At 42.2% G+C, this 23479-nt stretch overlaps 1 protein-coding gene across 1 annotated transcript; it reads left to right on the forward strand.

Moving 5' to 3' along the window:
- The first annotated feature begins 272 nt into the window (after window positions 1-272).
- On the forward strand, window positions 273-22638 carry RIGI (RNA sensor RIG-I). Its single transcript, XM_061342709.1, has 19 exons — window positions 273-533; window positions 649-780; window positions 2199-2377; window positions 4204-4354; window positions 4550-4669; window positions 4760-4765; window positions 5447-5560; window positions 6488-6641; window positions 7530-7788; window positions 8292-8454; window positions 8874-8975; window positions 12255-12412; window positions 12705-12840; window positions 13739-13887; window positions 15158-15248; window positions 15925-16095; window positions 17537-17688; window positions 20206-20352; window positions 22061-22638. The coding sequence occupies exons 1-19, from the start codon at window positions 428-430 to the stop codon at window positions 22358-22360; spliced, it is 2790 nt and encodes a 929-aa protein (XP_061198693.1). The 5' UTR covers window positions 273-427; the 3' UTR covers window positions 22361-22638.
- The last annotated feature ends 841 nt before the right edge of the window (window positions 22639-23479 follow it).

A 23479-nucleotide genomic window follows, 5' to 3' on the forward strand; every position in this document is an offset into this window, starting at 1 on the left:
AGAGTACAGAGTTTTCTGGGGCAAAGAGAGGGTAGATCGATGCCTTTATTCCTGTTACCTCGCTGTGCTACCGCTCTTCCTGGCAGCCACAGACTGCTGGCCACAGGCTTTCCAGCCGGGTACACGCGTCAGTGCAAGCTTTTGTTCCTACCTTTCCCCCTATTCTTTCGCTAAGGGCAGGCGCCAGCATAGCGCAGCGCGGTGCCAGCCGCCGGCCCATCCCTCCCCGCCGGTGGTCCGCCCCACCCCGCCGCTTTCGGTTTCCATTTCCTCGCTGGTTCCAAGTTTCTATTTCTCGCCCTCTCCGTGCTCACGGGGACTTCCTCTCGCTGCGCGCCGGCTCTCCCGTGCAGGGCAGGAGCGGTCTCCGAGACCCCGCCGCCCCGCACGCAGCCGGTGCTGGTGCCAGCGCGAAGCCGGCCCTGCCATGACGGCGGAGGAGAAAAGGAACCTGCAATGCTACAGGCGGTACATCGAGAAGAGCCTGAACCCCGTGTACATCCTGGGCAACATGACTGCCTGGCTGTCGGACGGTGAGGGGCCGGCAGCACCTGCTTCTCCCCGCATCCTTCCTGCTCTGGCCGCCGCTCCTGGTCCCTCCTCACTTCTTTACCACCTTCGGGTTTTGTTGGTTTTTTTGTTTTTCAGAGGAGAAGGAGCGGGTCCGTAAGGAGGAGGAGAAGGGGGTGACGGCGGCCGCCGCGCTGTTCCTGGATACCATCCTGATGCTGGAGGCGGAGGGCTGGCTCCGGGGCTTCCTGGATGCCCTGGTTGCAGCAGGTCGGTTCCCCCTCGCAAGCGAGGGTTTCCTGCGCTTCTCCTTTTCCCTGCCAGAGCCACAGCCGCCGCTCAGCCGGGCAGCCCTGTGCAACTGGTACCCGTTATCCTCAGGCTTCTGCCGCCGAGTATTGTCAATCAGATGATATGCGGTGGAAAAATGTAGGTTGTCAGAGACTGGAAATAAAACTCTTCGAAGGCAGGGGGAAACACCCGCGTGAGAAGCAGCTGGACCAATTTCAGTTGCGGAGAAAGTCGGTGAGAGACGAAGGGATGCAGGATAAAGCCTCGTTGCCAGGAGACTTGCCTGTCTCAGAGCCTTTAGAGGAAAATGAAGACAGCCATTGTCTCTCCGCGTGCAATTGAATGAAGCTAAATCCTCTGAAAGAGAAAGCTAATCCGGGTTTCGGGATGTGTGTGTTAACTGCTAGCACGGGATAACTTCACTCAAGGACAGAATCTTAAATTAGGAACTGATTTAAAAAAAAATATTTATAGGTCTGAAAAATCTTATGTTTCAAGAAGTAAGTAACCATTTATAATTTATAAATGAGATGGTTGTTCCTCACTAGCTATGAGTGCTTAGTGTGTCAGGTCCAAATAGAATTTCCTTTCAAAAATGTGACAGTAGAGGTCCTGAAGGTGTAAAACCAGCAGGATTTGTCTGCTTTCCTGTACATGTTCTACTATAGATTCTTGTTGCTGACTTGTTAGATACCTTGAACCCCAAAATCTCATGTCATAAGCCAGTTTTGTTTTCATTTACTCACTGTTAGCTACAGATAGTTACAGTATCTCTGTGAGCATTTATTACAAAATTTAACACTTGGATGTAACCCAGTCTCCCTTTAAAGCAAATACTAGGTCCAGAGCAACTTTTGACCAGCCTGTGATAGTCCTGATTTCTGAACTGCAAAAATACCTTCTTAGAACACGTTGTTAGAGTTCAGTTTGATGTATCTTCAGCAGAAAACTGAAAAAGTTAACCTTCTGACTCCAAGCGCTGTCCAAAGTACTTACCAATTTAGCATTACTGTTATATTTGGCAGATGCGGAGGTAGGTGGTAATTAAAAACATTGTGGTGGTAAATATCCCCACCACTCTCCTGCTCTTATGAAAGAAAAAAAAAAAGGCAAATTCCTTCTGTTTGCCCACAGTTCCTCTGGGATCCTGACCTGCTTTATTCCCCCCTCCCCGGAGCCTACGCAGCAAATCACACGCCTTCTAAACCTTACTCTGCTATACAAGTGCTGTAAAGGAAAACAGTCACTTCATCTATAGAAATTATTTGTGGTTCACCAAGTTTTTTGGCAGTTACAAATTTCTCCAACGTGGCCGAGAAAGTGTATTTTCAGCTTCTTCCCACCTATTATAGCTAGAGATTGAGTTCATAGTAACAATCTACCTCTTCTTCTGAAAGGTTACACTGGGCTGGCAGAAGCAATTGAAAACTGGGACTTCAGCAAGCTGGAAAAACTGGAGTTGCACAGACAATTGTTGAAGCGGATAGAAGCAACTATGCTAGAAGTTGATCCGGTAGCGCTCATGCCTTACATAAACATGTGCCTGATAGAAAGGGAGTGTGATGAGATCCTGCAGGTACAGTTAATGATAAAATCCTGTATTTGCCTCATTCTGCTGTGGAAAAGTGCTGGCTGCCTCACTTGCGGGGTGAATTGGTGCTCATATGCCAGGCTGCAGAGTAAGGAGGATGGCCAGCAGCAGTCCCCTGAATATGGGCTTGACTTTACTTTCTTCTGCTTAGAGGAGGCTTTGCTATGCAGCTGCAGCTCCCCACAGCAGCACTGCCTGCAACACCTGCATGTTTCATTCCTTACCCCTCTGGCTTCGTGGATATGGTGGTGTGTGAAAGGATTGCAGGCAGGGAAGCAGGATAGGGTGGCTTTAGTATTTACAGTGTTCAACTGTGTGTCTTTGTGGAGTCCAGCCTCCCATGAAGAGATCTCAGTGGTTTTGGAAGGTGCCACACTACAGTGAAATGTCTGTCTTGCTATGCTTGGAATAGACCACTTTCTGGAGCAATCATGAATTAATGCTCCTGAAAATACAGATGGAAAAAGGCAAAGCAGCATTTAGATGCTGCCTAAAGTGACTCCTGCTTATTATGGGATTTGGCATAGTCTATTACCTTAGATAACCTCTTACTTTCTATAGCCCCTAGAAACTTCATGTTGCTCTTGAGTTTGGCAGTATTAGGTTATGAGTACAGAAATTTGGCAGAAAATGCCCCCACTGTATTCCAGCCAGTGCTCAGAAATCAGAGAAGCTGGGGATATCTGGGGTTAATTCTGATTAGCACTAATTCAATACTCAACCTCCTGTTATGTTCAGTAAGAACTTTCACAGTTACAGATCCACAAATAGTGCAGTTTATTGAAGCAACATTAATACAGATTCTGAATTGCCATTGATAAATTCACTTACTTTGTTAGCATGGTAATCCAAATCTACCCAATTATTAATTGAGCTCATATGGAAAAAATAACCAATTGGTAGTTCATTGAGCTCAGTTTCACCCAGGTGTCATCTGACATAGTTGGAAGCAGCCACGATCTCTCTTTGATGTATTTTTTATATGTAAGTGAGAGATAATGAGAGTATTGCCTTTGGTCAGACTGCTCAAGGGCTGTGGGTCTTGTGCACGGGCAGAACAGAACCATGACATGTTCCATCACTCCCTCTCCATCTGGCCTCCTGGTAAGACCCTTTGGCCTTACCAGGGTCTTGCGACTCATTACTCCCTTCACAATGTATCTCAAGGCCTCAGGCTTCATGCCTACAGTCAGCACTCAAAGGCACAGTTGTACGGTGAAATGAAACTTCTAGTCTGAAGTCATTAGTGGAATGCTGTGTCACAGAAATCAACAACATTTTCATTGCCTTTAGATGTGAAGCTCCTGTACTGTTACTCAGCTCTAGCTCAGTGCTGTTATCGATGACTGCTAACAAGTGATATTACCAGTCACTAGTCACTTACAACTCCTTAATAATAAGTTATTGATGATGTGTGGAGGAGTCTGTTAAGTGTTCTCACTCCATGTGACTCCCAAGAAGGACTTTTTCCAGCTATTCTATTTTTAAAGCAGTAGTTTATGGTGATATGTAACATTTGGAAAGCCTGTTACAAGGGCCTCACCAGGTAGAAATTCACAGAACAGTTCTGCAGTGTTTCAGACCCTGTGAATATTAAGCAAATAGTCCACCTGTTGTTGCCGTCCAGCTAAGTTTAGGGTACAGAACTGCAGTAGTAGTAAGTAAATGACTGAGTTTTATTTGAAACCTTTTGTTCTGTGTAAGGAAATGCAGTTTTCAACTGAACCTCAAACAAATCAAAAATATCAATCAAAGCACAGTGGTTTTGATCACTTGGAAGCTACAGCAACTTTTGTTCGTTGTGTGTGCAGATTAGCGAATACAGAAGCAAAGCAGCTGGGATAACTAAACTCATTGAATGTCTCTGTCGATCAGATAAGGAAAACTGGCCAAAAAGCCTTCAGCTGGCACTGGATAACACAGGATATTACAATGCAAGTGAACTGTGGGATATGAGAGAAGGTAAAGTGCGATTGTTGTTGTGATGCTCTTTTCCTATTTTTGTGCCAGACAGTAGTATTCTTTTTTTTTTTTTTTTTTTTTTAATAGAATCATGGACTGGTTAGGGTTGGAGCTAACTCCTTCACCTTGTCATCACAGCAAATACATTTTAAAATCAGAAGGATCAATAACATGCTTTTTTTGGTGATTGTACAGATAATGGCAAAGACGTTGATGGTGAAATGACAGATGCCTTTAAGAACAGCTTTGAAACCACAATGACGTTTTCTGAAGAGGCAGAATGTGATAATAACCTCAGTGAAAATCTCTGTTCAGGTAAGATCTAGGAACTTAAGACAGTGTGTGGCTGGAATTCTCCATTTCCTTAGACACTAGATGTGGTGTGCCAGAAAGTAAGGTACTGAGGAACTAGTACAAATCTGTGACTTGATTTAGCTGTCTTCTGGTTTAATATTTAAAGGATCTCATGCTAGGCATTGCACGCATTAAGGGTTGCCCCACATTTCCGACATCTCTGGTACAAAGTTGTTCTGCCAACACATTATCAAAAATGTCTCTCAACACTAGATGGTTGTTGATGCATCTCTTATCTGATATAGCTAGTTCACACATGACCTGATGTTAGCCATTTTAGAGAGCTGAATGTGGCTGCAAAGGGTCTGTGCGGTGGTTGTCTCATATGCAAAGCTTGCTCTATCAGTGATTTCTAGTTCCTGTTCTGTAAGTGCAAATCCCCTGAGAAGACGACAGCTTCAAAAATCTGTAGAGCAGAAGGCTGTAAGGAACACTGTGCATGTATGTGGGAGAAAAGAAGCCCTTGTGTTTTCTTTCTGAGTTGAAAAAGGACTAGTTGAGGTGAGAGATGTCAGCTGAGACCTGAAAATTAACTCATATTAAGAAGCACAGGCAAGTGGTAACAAAAGTATGCCACCAAACCTACACAAGATTCTTGTCAGGTGTGTATGTCCTGTTAAACGGCTTCTCTGTTAGTGAATTGTCTGTGTAGACGGCAGGGACTCTATCATTTCAGATAGCAGCTCTATTTTACACACTCACGTTGCAATACTTCACAAAACCATGATTCTCTTCTAGAAGAGGTCTGTCAGTTTTCACCTGTTTATGAACCAAAGAAAGCTCGGAGCTACCAGACTGAACTTGCACAGCCTGCTATCAATGGGTATAACACATTGATATGTGCCCCCACAGGTAAGGAAACACATGTTTCTTAAAAAAATTGTTTTGCTGGAGAGGGCTGTGATGGATAGGAAGGCTAAATGTTGAGTCAGACTTTTCCAGCTGTTCATTTAAAAGCAGTCTTCCTTACAGAAGCAGATCCAGATCTAGGCTGGAATTAATGACCAAGGGCAGCGCAAGGACTGAGAAAGACAGATGTGTCTCTTGGCACTTTAGTGCTTGTATTCTGATTTCCATGTGGTGACCTCTGCTTTCTCACTCCATGGCACAGACTTTTGAGTTAGAATCTTCGCAGGTCTTTAAGAAATTTGGCTTGCAAGTTTAAATAAAAATAGGATGTGTTGCCCTGAAAATCCCATGTCTTCCATAGAGCATCACAGGGAGCCTTTGCATTAGCTCAGGACAGAATTAATAAGACTGAAGTTCAGCAGCAGAGAGATCAATCAGCTCTTTCTCTCTACCTGTTTTCCATGTTGTTAGCCTGATTCTCCCCTGGGCCCTGGAGAAGCAGGTGGAATAGCAGAGGCAGGGCTGATGAAGAGCTCTGGGAGACCTGCCCAGTTGAGCCTGAGTGAAAGAGGAGCAAGGCTGTATGGGAAGGGATGGAAGCTGAAAGTGCTTTGTGACTGTACCATAGTCTGATTTGATGTGGGAACAGATGCTAAGAGCAGAAACAGAATTCCAAAGAACTCAAAACTGCAAATGGACTTTCACTCCCAGTGACGGCTACATGGTCTTTACAGACTGAGATTGTGAGAGAGAAAGGGATGATTACCCAACTGGGTAAGCAGCATGCTCATATTCCAATCTGTCCTCAGAGAGTCTGGAAGTATAACAGACCCCTTGTCAGCTTGCCAGTTACAGGACATCCAGATGAGACAGGCTCCTGCTCACAAACACATGTTTTCATGTTGGTGCTTTACATTTCTTCCTTTAAAGGATCTGGAAAAACTTTTGTGGCACTGATGATTTGTGAACACCATTTCCAAAACATGCCCTCAGGACGAAAGCCAAAAGTTGTCTTTCTTGCAGTCAAACTCCCAGTGTATGAACAACAGAAAAATGTATTCAAGCAGCACTTTGAAAGAAGTGGGTAAGTGTAATTCTTCCTCCATAGAAAATAAACTACCCTCTAGGTCAGCTGTGGCTAGGGCAAAAGGTAATGGTTTTACTGGTGGCAAAAGTGTTTGGCTTTAACAGAAGGTTGATACCTAATGACAAGAATGGCAAGTTACCATGGTGGACTTTTTTCAGAGTCTGAAATCTGGTTTTGGAGAGTTTAAGCACTCCTTGAGCAGCACCTGTAGAAATGGCTGAAATATACCTGTGTTTACCTCTGTAAAAGAGTGAAGTGTGTTCTTTCTTGAGACTCTTCTCAACCTGCTTTCAAAGATGAGGCAGTTCAGCAGCAGCAGTGGGATTCCCCTTGCCATTCTCACATGACAGAGTCTCTTTTTATTTTCCAAATGGAAGAACCCAAGCTTCTTTGATAGTTTTTTCAAGCTCTAGTCATAAAATGACAATCTCACTCTTCAATGGAACTGAAAACTGCTTAGGGAGCTATTGACAGCTTATAGCTTCTGATTTTGATTGCTGAACATCCTCATATGAATCTTTATAGCTATGGGAAAATGAGACTGCTGGACAGAAAACAGCCCTGCACTGCCAGACATGTACAGAAAAGGGATGAAGGACAGGATCTCCAAATACAGCTTACATGTGAACTGACAGATACAGCTTAAGTGTACAAATTCATCACCCCCCAAATCAAATATATTAGTCAATAGGAGTTGAAAATCCAGTTGTTTGACCTCAGATTTTTTTTCTCAGAGTGTGTGGGTAAAACTGGCAGCCTCAACAATTTGGTATTTGGAACTTAGTCACTACCCTTCAGGCTTGCTGAAAATTCCATTCTTCTAGTTTATTTTTTCTCCTGCAAGACATCCATTTTCATACAATGTCTTTTGCCTCTTCTTCCTAGATATTCTGTTCAAGGAATTAGTGGTGAAACAGTTGCAAATGTCTCTGTAGAAAAGGTTATACAGAACAGCGACATCATTGTGTTAACACCCCAGATTCTTGTGAATAGCATTGAGGAAGGGATCCTTAGCTCCCTCTCCATCTTCACTCTGATGATATTTGATGAGTGCCACAACACTATGGGCAACCACCCTTACAATGTGTTAATGATCAGATACCTGGAACAAAAATTTGACTCCTCTGCAAGTCAACTACCTCAGGTAAGGTCCAGCTGAGCATGATAGAGACTGGAGTACTTGAAATCAAACAGGATTGCTGGTCTTGGAAGTAAGCATGTGCCCCAGAATTTAGTAATCTCCTTGTCACCTCTCTGTTATCTTCTGCAACAATAAAATGGGGCCACTGCCTCAGCTGGCAGGAAGTTTTGGTCCAGTTGAGGAGACATCTCTTCTGAATGAATGCAGAGAACAGTTTTGGGACAGATTTGCTGTTTCTGTGCATGATGGGCACTGACAAATACAGCTGGTTATGGATTTAAGTGGTTGGATAATTTATTTTCAGTTTCGATACTTTAAGCTTGGGTGCCTGGGAGAGGGAAAAGGTTTGTCTCTCAAGGTTTAGTGCCTGCACTCATGTTTACTTCAGCTTCTTGTTTTGTTTCCTTGTTTTTGAAGATGGTGGCCTCTTGACAATTGGTGACAGTGTCTCCTGGTTATTTATTTGTGACAAGGGAGCAACCACTGCTATTCATGTGTGTGCTCAGATTGTAGGTTTAACTGCTTCTGTTGGAGTTGGTAATGCCAGGACCATCAAGGAAACAATAGAGTATGTCTGTACCGTCTGTGCCAACCTTGACATACAGGCCATATCTACTGTCAGAGAGAACAAACAGGATCTGCAGAGATTTGGAAACAGGCCAGAAATACGTAAGCACACTTCCTTTTTGTTTTTCCTGAGAGATGCAAAACATGTAATTAAGGCAGCTATCCAACTCCCCTTTGGTCAGGTCAAGTTAAAACCTTAAAACTAAGCTGGAACTTTGCTTCCTGCTAGCTTGAAAGGAGTTTAAGCAAGGAATTCATTGTTGCCCCACAGTAAGGCAGTGACCTTTTGGGTAAATTTTCTCTTTGCTGAGATCCACAATCTCTGTTTTTTATTTAGTTCTGCTAGTAAAGACTGGGGGCTGTTTCTTTCTTTGCAACTACAATGCTCATAAAAAACCCCCACATCATTATGATTGCGTAGAGCAGCACATGTAGCATTCTTTTAGACAAGAATTTGTTCTGTGCTGCCCAGCAAAATACTTTACTTAATCGAGCCACTGACTTCCATTTCTTGTCTCTAGATGTCAGATGGGTGAAAATGAGAGCTCAGAATCACTTTGCAGGAATTATCTCAGGCCTGATGTCTGAGACAGAGGAGTTGATGAGAAAGAATTACTCAGTGGGTAAGATACTGTAATAACTTCCCTGTAACTGGGATTCAATCTCTGATTGCATCAGTGAATCCTCATGCCTCCTAGAAGAAGCATTCTTTTTCCACTTAATTTCTCTTCCTTCCTTTTTACTTGCTTTTAACCAGTATTTCCTAAATAAGAGATTGCATGTAGAAGAGTCAGCAATTTTCCTGTTTTATATAATTATTTTGATAATCATAAGTATTTTTGCATGTATTTCAATCTTTGTTTTGTGCAGCTAAAGATGGTGTGGTTTTAATGCTGTCAAATCATGTTGAATGTTTAAACAATCTGGAATAAAACAACCAAAGGTCTTGCTTTCAAAATGCAATGAGATAGATTTCATTGATGAGAGATACCTGCTCTTATTTAAGCATTTCTCCAAATTCTTCACAGCTCAATCTGTCACTGTTAAGGAAAACAAGAAGGGTCTCAGTTATGGTGTTACTCTGAATGTTGTAATTTCTTCCTTTCAGCAAAAGTTTACTTTCACTTGCTGCTTTGTAACTTATATTTTCACTGGCCTCTCTGCACTCAGAGTTATTACTAGGGGTGCTAGGTACCACCTTTCTGGTCAGGATTTTGTCCTCTTTATATTTCTGGCTTTGTATCTCTGGCTACCCCTGTTTCCCAGGTATCCACTATTTCCTATTGAAAAGCATTTAAGGCAGTTTTACAGAGGAAGATATGTGGAACATGAGCACCACCAGAGAGAGGGTATGGCTGCCTAAGAAAGTAAATACTTGTCAGTAGGGTTCCAGCCTTAGGAGCTACAGTAGTGTGGTTTGCAGAGAGGGAGATGCATGGCTGAGAGAAGAGGATGAGTCTCATGGCCATGAGATCCACGTCTGCAGCTGTTCTGTATTCAATTGATTTTTCTGCTTTTGCAGTTCATAAGTGGTGTCCAGTAAGTGGCTGTTGTCAAGAAATTAGAGAGCTACAGGGAGTACAGAGCAGAGACCCATGAATGGCTATGCTCAGTATCAGGCTTGGTCTGTCCTGCCCCAAGTTAAAGGATTTTGTCTGTGCTTAGATCAGCTTCTGCAAACTGCCCAGGGCATCTTAAGCCTGTACACTTCAGTTCTATACTTCCTAATTTTTCTCCTGCTCCACTTTCCTGATATTGGAGAGTGAACTGCATTTTGAGTTCACTCTCGAGAATACAGTGGAGAATTCCAGAATTCCGAATCTCCAGAATTCTCCCTTCAGTCAAAGAAATGAGAATTAAAAACAACCCACCAAAACAACAACAACCAAACCAAACATCCCACACAACCAAAAAGACCCCAACCCAAATCCCAAGAAACCCCAACTTTCAACAGACACAGTGAGATTTTCAAAATGCATGCTAAACTAAGAAAAAACTTCTGAAGCTCACTTCTGCATGGGAGTTCCTCTTGCATGAATGCCATTGCTTTCGCTTCTGTGGACTCTGATTACTCAGAAGTTTGTGAAGCACTCAGGGTACCGACTTGTTCTGCCTCGAGGAAGGGCCCTTGGGTAATATGCCATAAGTACTATGGACCATTTTGCAAATGAATACCTAACTATTGAGTAGATGGTAATTCAAGAGGCAATGCACATGCAGTTTCTTGAATACTGTAGGCTTCTTACAGAATAAGTGAGCTCTAATTTTACTATTAAAGACTACAGATATGTGTATGTACACAGATCCCCCATAGAATTGTACTGGGTTAATTTTAGCCTAACATCTGGGTATATTTCGAAACACAGCAAGTGAAGAAGACAGAGCCAGACTCTTCTCAGATGCTTCCCAGAGGCAGGACAAGAGTCAGAGGGCACAAACTGGATACTTAAATAACAGAAAGAACTCCTTTGATGTAAGGATGGTCAAACACTGGAACAGGTTGCCCAGAGAAGTGGAATTTCCATCCTTGGAAGTACTGAAAATCCATTTGGACACAAGCTTAAGCAACTGGATCCAGGTGATCCGGCTTTGAGCAGAGGGCTGGACTAAAGACCTCCACAGATGCCTCAATGGTTCTGTGACTGTATCATACAGTGTTCTTCTGCATACACTTTTTAGACATCACAGTATCACAGTATCACAGTATGTTAGAGATTGGAAGGGACCTCAAAAGATCATCTAGTCCAATCCCCCTGCCGGAGCAGGAACACCTAGATAAGGTTACACAGGAACGTGTCCAGGCGGGTTTTGAATGTCTCCAAAGAAGGAGATTCCACAACCTCCCTGGGCAGCCTGTTCCAGTGTTCCGTCACCCTCACCGAGAAGAAGTTTCTTCTCAGGTTTAAGTGGAACCTCTTGTGCTCCAATTTGTACCCATTACCCCTTGTCCTTTCATTGTTCGCCACTGAGAAGAGCCTGGCTCCATCCTCGTGACACTCCCCCTTTATATATTTATATACACTAATAAGGTCACCCCTCAATCTCCTCTTCTCCAAACTATAGAGACCCAGCTCCCTCAGTCTTTCCTCATAAGGGAGATGCTCCACTCCCTTAATCATCTTAGTTGCCCTGCACTGGACTCTCTCCAGCAGGTCCCTGTCCTTCTTAAACTGAGGGGCCCAGAACTGGGCACAGTATTCCAGATGAGGTCTCACCAGGGCAGAGTAGAGGGGAAGGAGGACCTCTCTCGACCTACTAACCACCCCCCTTCTAATACAACCCAGGATGCCATTGGCCTTCTTGGCCACAAGGGCACAGTGTCGGCTCATGGTCACCCTGTCGTCCACCAGGACCCCCAGGTCCCTCTCCCCTACACTGCTCTCTAACAGGTCGTTCCCCAGCCTATACTGGAACCTGGGGTTGTTCCTGCCCAGATGCAGGACTCTACACTTTCCCTTGTTATATTTCATCAAGTTATTCCCCACCCAACTCTCCAGCCTGTCCAGGTCCCTCTGGATGGCAGCACAGCCTTCTGGCGTGTCGGCCACTCCTCCCAGCTTAGTGTCATCAGCAAACTTGCTGATAGTACACTCAATTCCCTCATCTAAATCATTGATGAATATATTAAATAATACTGGTCCCAGTACCGACCCTTGAGGCACTCCACTAGATACAGGCCTCCAACTAGACTCCGCCCCACAGACTACAACTCTCTGGCTTCTCTCCTTCAGCCAGTTCACAGTCCACCTCACTACCCGATCATCCAGACCACACTTCCTCAATTTAGCCGCAAGGATGCTGTGGGAGACCGTGTCAATGGAAAATGTGTTGTCTTCAAGCTAACTCTTCTGGTTATTTGTTAGTCAAGATGAGCAAATGTTTATTTCCTCCTTCTTTAACAGATACTATCTCCCAGATCAACAAGAATGATTTTGGAACACAGAAATATGAACAGTGGATAGTTAGCACTCAGAAGAAATGCAGACTACTGCAACTGCCAGATAAGGAGAAGGAGAGCAGCATTTGTAGAGACCTTTTCATTTGCACTGAACACCTGCGGGTAAGTTTATGTCTTTCTGATACTAGTGTGTTCATCTAGGAGCATGCAGCAGGTTTTGCATCTAATAATTTTATTTGATTGACACAGGCTAAAGCATAGCTTATGAGAGTTTATCTTAAGATACTCACTAAGAACAGTATAGTGCAGAGGACATTTTGTAAAGCTTGTGTTGTCATGCAGATGGAAGAACAACAGAAGTTTGTCATACTTAATCTAGCTGAATAAAATTTGCATTCATGCCCTGTCACACAGAAAATGAGTCTCAAGTGTACACGTCTGTCTTTCTGTGCAGAAATTCAATGATGCTCTCATCATCAGTGAAGATGCCCGCATTGAAGATGCTTTAGCCTACCTAAATGATTTTTTCAGAAATGTCAGAAATGGACCATATACAGAGTTAGAGAAGAAGCTTACAGCCAAATTTCAAGGTATTTCACACAATACCTGTGACAATTGCAGGGGAGAAGAGGGCTTGTTTTAGAACTGTTTTCTTCGGAGTAAGTGTCATTATTTTTCCAGAAACTTTTCACTTTTAAGAAGATCTGGTGTCTGTGTGGGTGCAAATGCAGTGTTAGGGGAGACAGAGGGAGGAGGACTTTCTGGGACTGCAAGCTTCTAGTGCAGGAGCTAAGGAAGTAACAGTAATTGTAGGTAGTCAGCGTAGTAGATTCTTACATACCTGACTTGGGGATAAGGCAGTGGTGTCCTTAAGGGTATACCTCACAAGTCTACATACATATTGGCGTAGTCTACAAACATTGTGGCAGTGTTAGATAAGGCATTATGTTCAGTTCAGTGCACTACCTAACCTCCTCCTGCTCAATGCTCCTGGATGAATCATAACCTTCTGGGAAGAAGCTGGTGGTCTGTACGCTTCTGATTACAAGTTAGAGGTTGCACTGTTCTCTAATTTCTGATTTAGAAGCACTGTGCTGTAAACCAGCCTGTGGTCTGGTGGGTTGCAGAGTTGACTACAATTTTAAATCACTGGGCTGTCTGCCTTGTGGTGTCAGTTGTTTCCTAAAAAGAAATAGCAGCTCTCTGTAAGAACTGAGTTTGTTTTGTTGCTGTCTTTTGCTGCACAGTATGTCACAGAGATTCTCCTGTCAGTTTGCTGCAAGATGTGAGAGATTTAGAACTCCCTTTTCCTGGGCATTTTGCTGCATTTAAGCAATAGTTTTCTTTGCTTGCATCTGAAATAATGGTATAGAAAATAAAAAGAGATGCTAATGTAGGTAGCATTACAGGTTTGTGTAAGAATTCTGTTTTCTGCATGAAAGAACGTAAATTATTAAAGACACTGCTTCTTTTTTTTTTTTTTTTCAGAGAAAGAACCAAAACTGTCTGCCCTTTCAAAAGATGAATCAAATGAGAATCCCAAACTAGAAGAGCTTGCTTGCATCCTGGATGAAGCATACCACTATAACCCAGAGACTCGCACTATTCTCTTTGCTAAGACAAGAGCCTTAGTAGCTGTAAGACACTTATTTTTAAAGCTCCTAAAATGGGAAGTGAGAAAATACAATGCCTCATCTACTATCCTTCCCATTTTAGTCTTCCCAAAAAAATACTTATCTTTCTATATCTTCCTGAGCATTGATGCCCTGAGACAGGATGAGGGTTTGGCTTTCGTTTGTTTGGTTTGGGTTTTTTTCTTCCCTTTTCTAAAAACTACAGTACAGGGTTGGTGTATTTCATCAGTTCTCCTTGCTACATGTGACAGTTGATCATTAAGCTGTCACATTTTTACTTGAGTTCTGAAGTCAGTTTTAACAGGATGCATTACAAGGTTTTAAGCTTTAATGTAGCAGAGTTATTAACCAGCAGTTCTGCTCTGTTACTGACTGCACATCAAGAGGTATTTATAGGTTTCCCAGAGGATTCCTATGGGCCCAAACGAGGCCTGTGCCCCAGCATGTGTTCTTGATCAAGAAAAAGGAAAGACAGGTGTTCTGTGAACCCTCTGATTCACTGGTCTATTTCATACTTGTCCAAAATCAAGGATCTAGGTTGGACGATCTTTTTTTTACACCCTTCCAATAACTTGTTCCCAGAAAAAAGTGAAACAAGTGTGCTGCTAATCATTAGCTTTGGTAGTTCTTAAACATTTACTGCTAGGTATCCTAGTCTCTGACTACTGTAAACAGATCTTTCAGCTGAGACTTCCAACCCTCATTTTATCCTTAGGTGTATAGACATGCTGGATGAACTGCAAACCAGAAAAAAAAATTAAAGTCAGACTCAGGTCCAAACTACAAAAACCAAGCATCTGTTGGCTACTTTCCATTATAGGTGCAAAAGTCTCCTGTAGCTTGGCTTAATCTTGTTCTTAAGTAAGAGCAGTTTGAAGGTGCTGCTTTCACTGTGCAGTGAGAAAGTGCAGTTTGTAAATATCTCATTGCTTTTGGATTCCAGAGGTCTTAGTATCAGTGGTCTGATGGTTTGTAAGAGCAAAAGGCATACTTTTTAGCAGTGAAAGGCTGATGGCACTCTAGCCAGCCTTTGAGTTGCAGGGATGGGAAAAGTGGGTATCAGCTGTTTACACAGTTCAGTCTGGCATCATGGCTGTGATTTTTGCTTTTTTACCTATCAGTAGATCTTCCCACTGTTGCGCAATATCCACCTTTTCTGCTTGTGGTTCTTGGAAGCGTTAATTGTCTAGGCAAGCTTGGGCAGAATCTAACTATGTATCTCAAACTAGCATTTCATCTGGAAAGGGATCTAAATCCCTGATTTGTTTTCCAGGCTTTGAAGAAGTGGATAGAAGCAAACCCTCTATTTAGCCACATAAAGCCAGGTATATTGATGGGTCATGGAAGAAGAGATAAAACAACAGGTATGTAGGTTTGAACTGTGGAATACTAGACCTATGGTGGCCACAGCGATAAAATTGTTCTACTCTTCCTGTGTCCATCTTCTCTGCTCTTAAACAGAAAAAGTTAATGCAAGTTTGCACTATGCTTTCTTATATACCAGTAAGACCTGTTACCAGTCCTAAGGAGATGCTTGCTTTTTCTGACCAGGATCTTTGGTTAAAGTAGCAGTGACCCTTTGCTGCAGGATTCTTCTGCTAGTTCAGAAGAAGTTTAGAAACTGTTCACTGTCACAGCTTGATGTGATTACTTCTGGTGGCATTTTTCCCGTTCCTTTCAGAGATACCTCTCCTATTTTGTGCTCAGCAGCACAAAGATATTTTAATGTGGAATGGAAATTACAGCTGGAATAAATAATATACGGCTTAAATTGAGAGTTAGCTTGGGCTTAAAATAACTAAGCTGCATGGGTCTCTAATAAAGATCAGCTAGGTGTTTTGCCTGAAATGCTGTTTCCCAGGATGACAGTTCCTGTGATGTAACACATCAGCAGGAATGTGGGTAGAATATGCAGCCAGCTAAGTACTTTTCCAGATCAAGATGATGTGCTTATTTCTAATTGGTCAAGAACAAATGTAGGTGTTTTGCTCAAGGAATTCTTCAGTGTCTTTTTCCTGATGCAGTTTCTTGGTATTGTAGGTATGACCCTCCCAATGCAAAAGGGTGTACTGGATGCATTCAAAACCAACAAAGACACCAGACTGCTAATTGCTACTTCCGTTGCTGATGAAGGCATTGATATTTCTGAGTGTAACCTTGTTGTGCTCTATGAATACTTCGGTAATGTCACCAAAATGATCCAAGTCAGAGGTATGGAATTTCAGAACTATTCCCTTACAAACCTATTTTGGAAACTTCGGAAATACTATAGTAATATGCGCATGTCTTGCTGTTGTTCCTTTGTGCCCCTGAGTGAAGTCAGATGAATTATGGAACCAGACATGACAAATTTGTTCACAGAACTGAGTCCTTCATGTTGTGTTGCTTTTCTTTTGCCATGCAAATTACCCATGCTGCTCAAGGTTACTGAACTGTTGAGGACTGATCCCTGAAGTGGATAATTATACATATAAACAGAAGTATGGCTAGAAGAGCTGTAGTCAGAAATAGTGCAAATCTATAGTTCTGCCTATTTACAAAGGACTGCTGCATTGGAGTTTTATGTATTGTCTTGGCTTCAGAAGGCCTTGCCCTGCCCAGTGGCTTCTTACCAACCCAGCTAGTTACGGGTACCTGAGGTGTAAAGAAATCCAAGTCACTTCGGTCTTGAATCTTGTTGATTTTACAAGACGGCCGCTAGAGGGGAATGAAGAGCCACATTAAATACTGGTTTCTGTTAACATTCCTAAATGAGGAAATGTCTTTCAAGGGTGCATCTGCAATATTTTATCGTATCACCCAAGTAGGTAACTTAATTATTTGATGGGAAGTGATCTCCGCTGTACATAGCCCTCTGCTTTCAGGGTTTATGTCCTGTGATTTTCCTTATTTTTTTTGTCTTATAATGAAGTAATTGGCCCAGAACTCACGTTTATGAGTGAAAGGATAGCATTTATTGCTTAGAAGATGTTAAAGATGCGAAGACAATAGGTTGCATCACTGCTAAACTACAAAAAAAAAAATCACGGTTTTGCAGGAAGGAGAGCTCAAAAGCAAATGTGAACATTTTTTCTAACTGCAACACTTCTAAACTGGTATGAGCTCCCTGAAATTCTTAGCTGCCTGTGTTACAGCAGCAAAAAACAGGCAGGCAGCATAGTAGGTGGAAGAGATAGTGGTGCTCTTGTCTCTTTTCTTGCCAGAACTGTATTTCCAATTCCTCACCTTTTTTGTGATAGTGTTCTGGGTTGTTTTATTTAGTAGACCCCAATGAGCATGGCAGAACACTAGTAAGTGAGATGACCTTTGCTGCTCTACCTTTTTATTTATTTATTTATTTACTTTTCCACAAGAAGACAGCAAGGTGCTACACAATAACTAAAGTTTCAAACATGCCTGAGCTTAACCAAGGCAGGCCACAGCAGCTGGAGACATCCATGAGGATACCTGGAAGGGGGCACACTTTGTTCTGGTTTGTGATTGAAGAAGAGTGAGCTGAAAGAATGCTCTTTAGAAGCACTGTTATCTCAGTCTGAACATAGAAAACAAAAGCAGCCACACAGAAGGTCCTTAATGCTGTTTTATGGCGTAACAGCTGCTTTTGCACATCTTGTTAAGAGTAACTAAAGAGGTTAAATATGCTGCTGTGTAGGTCGTGGAAGGGCTAAAGAGAGCAAGTGCATCCTCGTGACAAACAAAACGGAAGTGGTTGAGAAAGAGAAACACAACCGTTATAAGGAAGAAATGATGAATGAAGCTGTTGAAGAGCTACAGAATTGGGATAAAAGAACATTTGCAAGAAAGGTTTGTACTTCTGTGAAATTTTCATACTCAAATCTACAGGCATAATCTGTATCGGCCTTCATCTCCTAGGGCTCTGTCTAAGACCAAGTGATAACCTGAGAAAAGTGTTCACTGTATTTGGTTTTAAACCAAGGCTAAATCAGTAAACAAGGAATAGTGTGTACTTCTAGCTTGAAGAATGTCATCTGTACCGTAAATGTAAAAAACTTAGAAGATGAGGTGTAATTTATATAAACTTCTTAGAAATAACATATAAATTATTCAGTCCACTGGAGGAAAAATACTGCTGTGTCTACTTGGGATAATGGACAGGAAGATGAGAAACTGCAAATGGTGGTAGTATGTCTATCCATATTAATAGAAACATAAAATGGTTTTGGGTTGGAAGGAACCTTAAAGAACATCCAGGTCTAAACCCCTGCCATGGGCAGGGACACCTTCCACTAGGCCAGGTTGCTACAAGCCCTGTTCAAACCTGGCCTTGAACACTGCCAGGGATGGGGCAGCCACAGCTTCTGTGGACAGCCTGCACACTCACAGGGAAGAATTTTTTCCTAATGTCTAATGTAAATCTCACCTCTGTCAGTTTAAAGTCATTCCTCCTTGTTCTATCACTACAGGTCCTTGTCAGTAGACCCTTTCCAGATTTCTTGTCAGCCCCTTTAGGCACTGGGAGCTGCTCTAAGGCCTCCCTGGAGCCTTCTCTTCTCCAGGCTGAACAAGCCCAACTCTCTCAGCCTGTCTCCATAGCAGAGGTGCTTCAACACTCTGATCATATTTGTGGCCTCCTCTGGAGTAGCTCCAACAGGTCCATGTCCCTCTTGTGTTTGCGGACCCAGAGCTGAATGCAGTGCTCCACGTTCAGAAGCACTTTATCTTTGATGCAGGCCAGTACAAGTGCTTTTGTTTGTTGTCATTCCAAGTGCTTGTTGATAATCAGAGCGGTGGTTTTGGGGAGATTCCAAGAAACCACTGCCAGGGACATTAACACGATGACATTTGGGTTTGTACGTGCTCTTCTGCTGGTGACTTATTTTGTACTGCCTATGGTAGTGTTCATCTCTGCTTCAAGCAGTGTCTGGCAGATTAACAGGTCTAGTTAACTCAGCATACATCCGTTGCATTAGCCCTGCTGTGTGCTGTGCACTTACCAGATTAGAAAATTTCATGAGGATAGAAATTAGTCTCAAGCATTTGTGGTGCTGGGGTGTCTCAGGCTAAGCCAGTGATGGACTTTTGGTCAGGCAAGTGCAGCAGGCATATCTCTTCCATGACCAGCCCATGGTGGTCTGGCAGAATAGGTACACAAGGTTAACTTGGCAACCCCTCCATCTAACCTGGAGGTGCTGCAAACAATAAGTTAGCCTACACTCTGCATAAAACCCACCTCCGTAAAGAGCTTGGTCATTGTTATAGGAGACTCTCCCGAGTGGAAGAGCAGTGGCCTCAAGTGGCCTCGAGATGAGTGGTTTAGGGATCAAGAGCACATTTAGTGTTCTTCTCTACCCTTCCAGTTGCAGTAAATGATGAGGGAAGAAATAGGAAGAGCCAGCAGATCAATACCTGGTCTGCAAGTATTATCATGGCATGATTTGTGGTTTTTGATCATGCATCGGTCTATGCAACAGCAACCTGCTGGCAACAGATAGGGTACAACTGCCTCAAAGGGGAAAACCAATCTTCGCACAGGAGTTGGCAGGGCTCACTGAAAGACCGTTCAAGTGGATTTGAAGGGAGAGAGTGATAAAACCAGGGTCACTGGAGATAAGCTTGGGGGCAGCACACCAGTGTTGAGGGATGGGTGGGTCAGCGAGGTCTTTCAGTCTGCCATCACAGTGGAGGTAGGGGATGGAGATCCATGTGGCAGCAAAGACACAAGGGTTATGATGTGTTAGAAAACACAGGAACTCCTGAGAATGATCACCTGTGAATGAGGGTTTGTCCCCCCAGAGAAAGGATGCAGGATCACTAAGCCAGCTGAAGTGCACCTACACCAATGCACACAGCATGCGCAAGAAACAAGAGGAGCTAAAACCCATTGTGCAGCTGGAAAACTATAATATAGTTACCATCACAGAAAAAACAAGGTGGGATGGCTCACAAAACTGGAATGCTGCAATTTCTGTGGTCCCTGGAGCCTTCTTTCCAAACTGAGCTTTCCAGAGCTTGAGTGCTGCTTATGCAGTAGAGTGTCTCACATGACTCCACGAGCACTTAATATTCTTGTGACCAAAAGGGCTACAGGGGAGCAGAGGGAAGAAAAGGACAACATAAATGCTGTCCATGATGTAATATTTTTCCTTATTGCTCAATTCAACTGATGTAATTCTAGTCTTAAATACTTGACAAACATACCATGTTATTTTTTTGGTATGAGTTGTTAGAACAGGATATGTTTTGCCTGTTTGCTTTGAAGAAGTAATAGGTACCTAGATGTTACATATCCTCAGTCATGTTTAGGCTGACCCTGAGGCGTCTCTTAACTTCATAATGATCTTGATTTTTTATTTATTAAAGATATATGATTTGCAAATGAAGGAAAAAGTATTACGGGATTCCAGGAAGAAAGAAACGCGATACAAGGTAGTGGAAGGAAAGAAAAATCTTCTGTGTGGAAAATGCAAAGTATTTGCCTGCAGTACAGATGACATCAGAATTATAAAGGTATGTGTCTGTATGGAAACCCACAACCTTGAACACCAGGGAAGTCAGCATTATTGAACTAACAGCATTGTTTATCAGTGTGGAAAGTAGGCTCTTTGTGCAAACTGGAGCAGAAAAAGAATGTGAGTAAATTCATAAGCCACAGGACCAGTCATAACTACTTCTATAGCATATTATGATGGTGGTAGGCGATGATGTCCAAAGAGTATGTGATATGACAGAAATCACTTCAATTTTCCTGAATCTCCTTCTGTTAGGTATGTATTAATTTTGTGGAAAACCATGTGATCTTCGATGACATATAACCTAATAGTGGAACTGCTGGATATTTACCTTCCCAGTTAGCATAAGGTTGGAAATATTCCTGCGGTTGAGAGACTCCTCCCCCCATTTCTGTTGACTGAAAATTAGCCATACAAAGTACTGAGATTAGCTCACTGTTCAGCTTCTTGTCTTACGGGACAGTTTTCAGTTTCTAAAGGCAAACCATGGTTTTAAAAGAGGAAGCCTTTATTTCTTCAATGTTACTTTGGTTTTCATTTTTTTAGGTAGTTCACATTGCTTCTGTGTATCTTATGCAGACATTTTTACCATACTTTTTCTGAAGAATTTCTCTGTAGCCCAAGAAGCCAGTAGTCTACACATGGAAAGTAGTGATCATGAAAAAAGACTTTTCTGGGCACTCCAAGCCCTTCTACTTCTGAAATTTGTTCTTCTGAAGCTTCTACTATTTGTGCAGCTCTGAAAACCACAGTTGTGATGACAAGGAGCTTCAGGCCACAGCTGGGAACTGCAGAGTGCTTGCCTTCAGGCATTTCCCTTTTTAATCAAGAAAATCTTGTTTGTTTTTACTAGCTGTTTTTGTAACATAGATGGAGTTCACTACTGCTCTGCACAGGAAAGGTCCACAGGCAAGAAGCAAAGGCAAATAGCTCGGCCTTGTGAAAACCCATGACAAATAACATATCACTGACACCTCTGAATGTTACTCCATTTTGCGCTTCTGTATGATCACCTATCCCGATGCAAATAGAGCTGAGAGTTCAAAAAACTCTTCAAAAAGAGATTTTGCTTAGTAACCTGCAAATAACCACTCGCAATATTTTAAATAATCCCTACAAATTCAGTTCTTAGTTCAGCCTATGTATTTAATGGAGATTGCTCTTCCAGGATGAATGAGCATTTTCTGTCTTGCTCAAATGGTAAATATTTTTTTTTCAAATTGCTCATTTTTTATACGCATTATAAACAACAAGTGTAACTCCCTTACCTTGCTAGGATTACTTTTTTTACCATTCCAAAGGAATTGCACTTCCCTTCATGGAAAGCTGGAGTCATACAGTTAAAATGAGTAGGAAGCAGGAGTCTCGCAAGATGTCTGCTGTCTGGATGTCTCTGTTAGTTCTATGCACAAGGCTGAAATACTGCAGGCATGGTTTTTAGAGAAGCTAAATTCAAATATACATAAGCTGGTGATGATATACAGCACGTTTGGTTTTGATGAGCCCAATCCCGGGCCTTTCTATTACCTGGTATTTAATGAATGGGGAAAAAAGAGCAATGAGCCAAGGGGGCTGGAACCTGGGCCTCCTGAATGACAGGAACCATTTTACCAGGGAAATGGTATTTGTGAGGGGAAAAGGAATGTCAGGAAAAAATAAGGAATAGTGTTTTTACTGCTAATCACTTCTGGCATGTTCTGTTTCAGGAATCTCATCACACTGTCATAGGAGATGCATTCAAGGAGCGGTATATAACAAAACCTCACCATAAACCAGTCCAGATTGATTGTTTTGAGAAAAAAAGCAAGATGCATTGCCAAAATACTAACTGCCAGCATGACTGGGGAATCATAGTGAAGTACAAGACATTTGATAATCTACCAGTGATCAAAATCAAAAGCTTTGTAGTAGAGAACATTGAAACCGGGACACAAATGGATTTTCAGAAATGGAAAGATATTAATTTTTCTCTGAAGAATTTTGATGCTGAAGAACTGTCCAGCTGAACTCAGCATTTTAATGTATTTATTAACCTGATGCACTAAACTGAAATAGTGGATGATCTATGAGTAAAAAAAGTTTTGTTCTTTATGCCACCTTATATGCTAGGCCCCATATCAGCATCTGGCTAGAATAAAAAAAATGCTAGCATGGCCACTAGAAAAAATTGCTATCTAATTAAATGTTTCACTAGAAGGTTTAATATAAGTAGAGCCCAACTTGTGCCTAAGCCTCTAGATCTTAATCCTGCTGCTATGAAGAGGTTAGTCTGAGAAAAACAAAATCAATTTGAATGACTAACTAAACATCTAATGTCAGGACAGGCTACAACTTCAAGCATTTCTGTGTGAATCAGAACTTGTTACCAGTGACTTCTGGTTGGATCTAACCTCCATATAGACAACATGGCTTATGCATACTGATACTCTGGCTACTTTTAACGCTTTAGGCATCTTGGTATATAGAAAATTGAGAGAAAATGTCCAATAACTTTTCTGTAAGGCAAATATTGCATCTTTCAAACCCACCTTTAATAGAGAATTCTCTGTAACACTCTGAGAAAAGCAGCAGGGCTTCATGAAGCCCTCCTGGAGGATGCGTCTTCTGGATTGAAATGGTAGCAGTTTCCTGCCACCACTGCATGTTCATCAGTCACCACTGCATGTTTCATGTATGTAGAATTATGTGTCTGAAATATCTGAATCCTGAAGAAAATCACCTTGAAATAGGAAAATCACCTTGAAATAGGAACCTAAGTAGGAGTGCAAAATGTATTTAACTGTCTAAACCCTCGTGAGACTTGTGGTGTTCTTTCAAAGTGTTATGTGGCATTTTAAGAATAAACCAACTTTTTAAGCACTGTTTCATGTTTCGAGTCAGTGCTTTTTACTGTGAAAGGTGTATGCACTGTACAGGAAGCCTGAATCTCAGGCTTATAGAAACTTACTCTGTGTTTAGTTTTTACCTAGTTCTTTGCTGTTCTTATATCTACTTCCAAAAAGGAAACACAGAACAATGGATAAAGATAACATACGGTTGGAAATGCCTTTCCTCTAAAAACACTAGGAATAAAGATTCTGCAAAATGCTGGCTAGCACATTCAAGTTAAAAATACATGGAAAAAT

Source organism: Neopsephotus bourkii, unplaced genomic scaffold (genome assembly GCF_033783945.1).
Source record: "Neopsephotus bourkii isolate Nb327-2 ecotype Australia unplaced genomic scaffold, CSIRO-AGI_Nbou_v1 NB_1814, whole genome shotgun sequence".
Classification (NCBI taxonomy): Eukaryota; Metazoa; Chordata; class Aves; order Psittaciformes; family Psittacidae; genus Neopsephotus; species Neopsephotus bourkii.

Bases quoted from the DNA above. Each gene is read 5' to 3' on its own strand.
- RIGI (XM_061342709.1), top strand. From the start codon at position 428: ATGACGGCGGAGGAGAAAAGGAACCTGCAATGCTACAGGCGGTACATC. The intron at 534-648 runs GTGAGGGGCCGG...TTTGTTTTTCAG, and splicing joins GACTGCCTGGCTGTCGGACG to AGGAGAAGGAGCGGGTCCGT. The intron at 7,789-8,291 runs GTAAGGTCCAGC...GTGTGTGCTCAG, and splicing joins CTGCAAGTCAACTACCTCAG to ATTGTAGGTTTAACTGCTTC.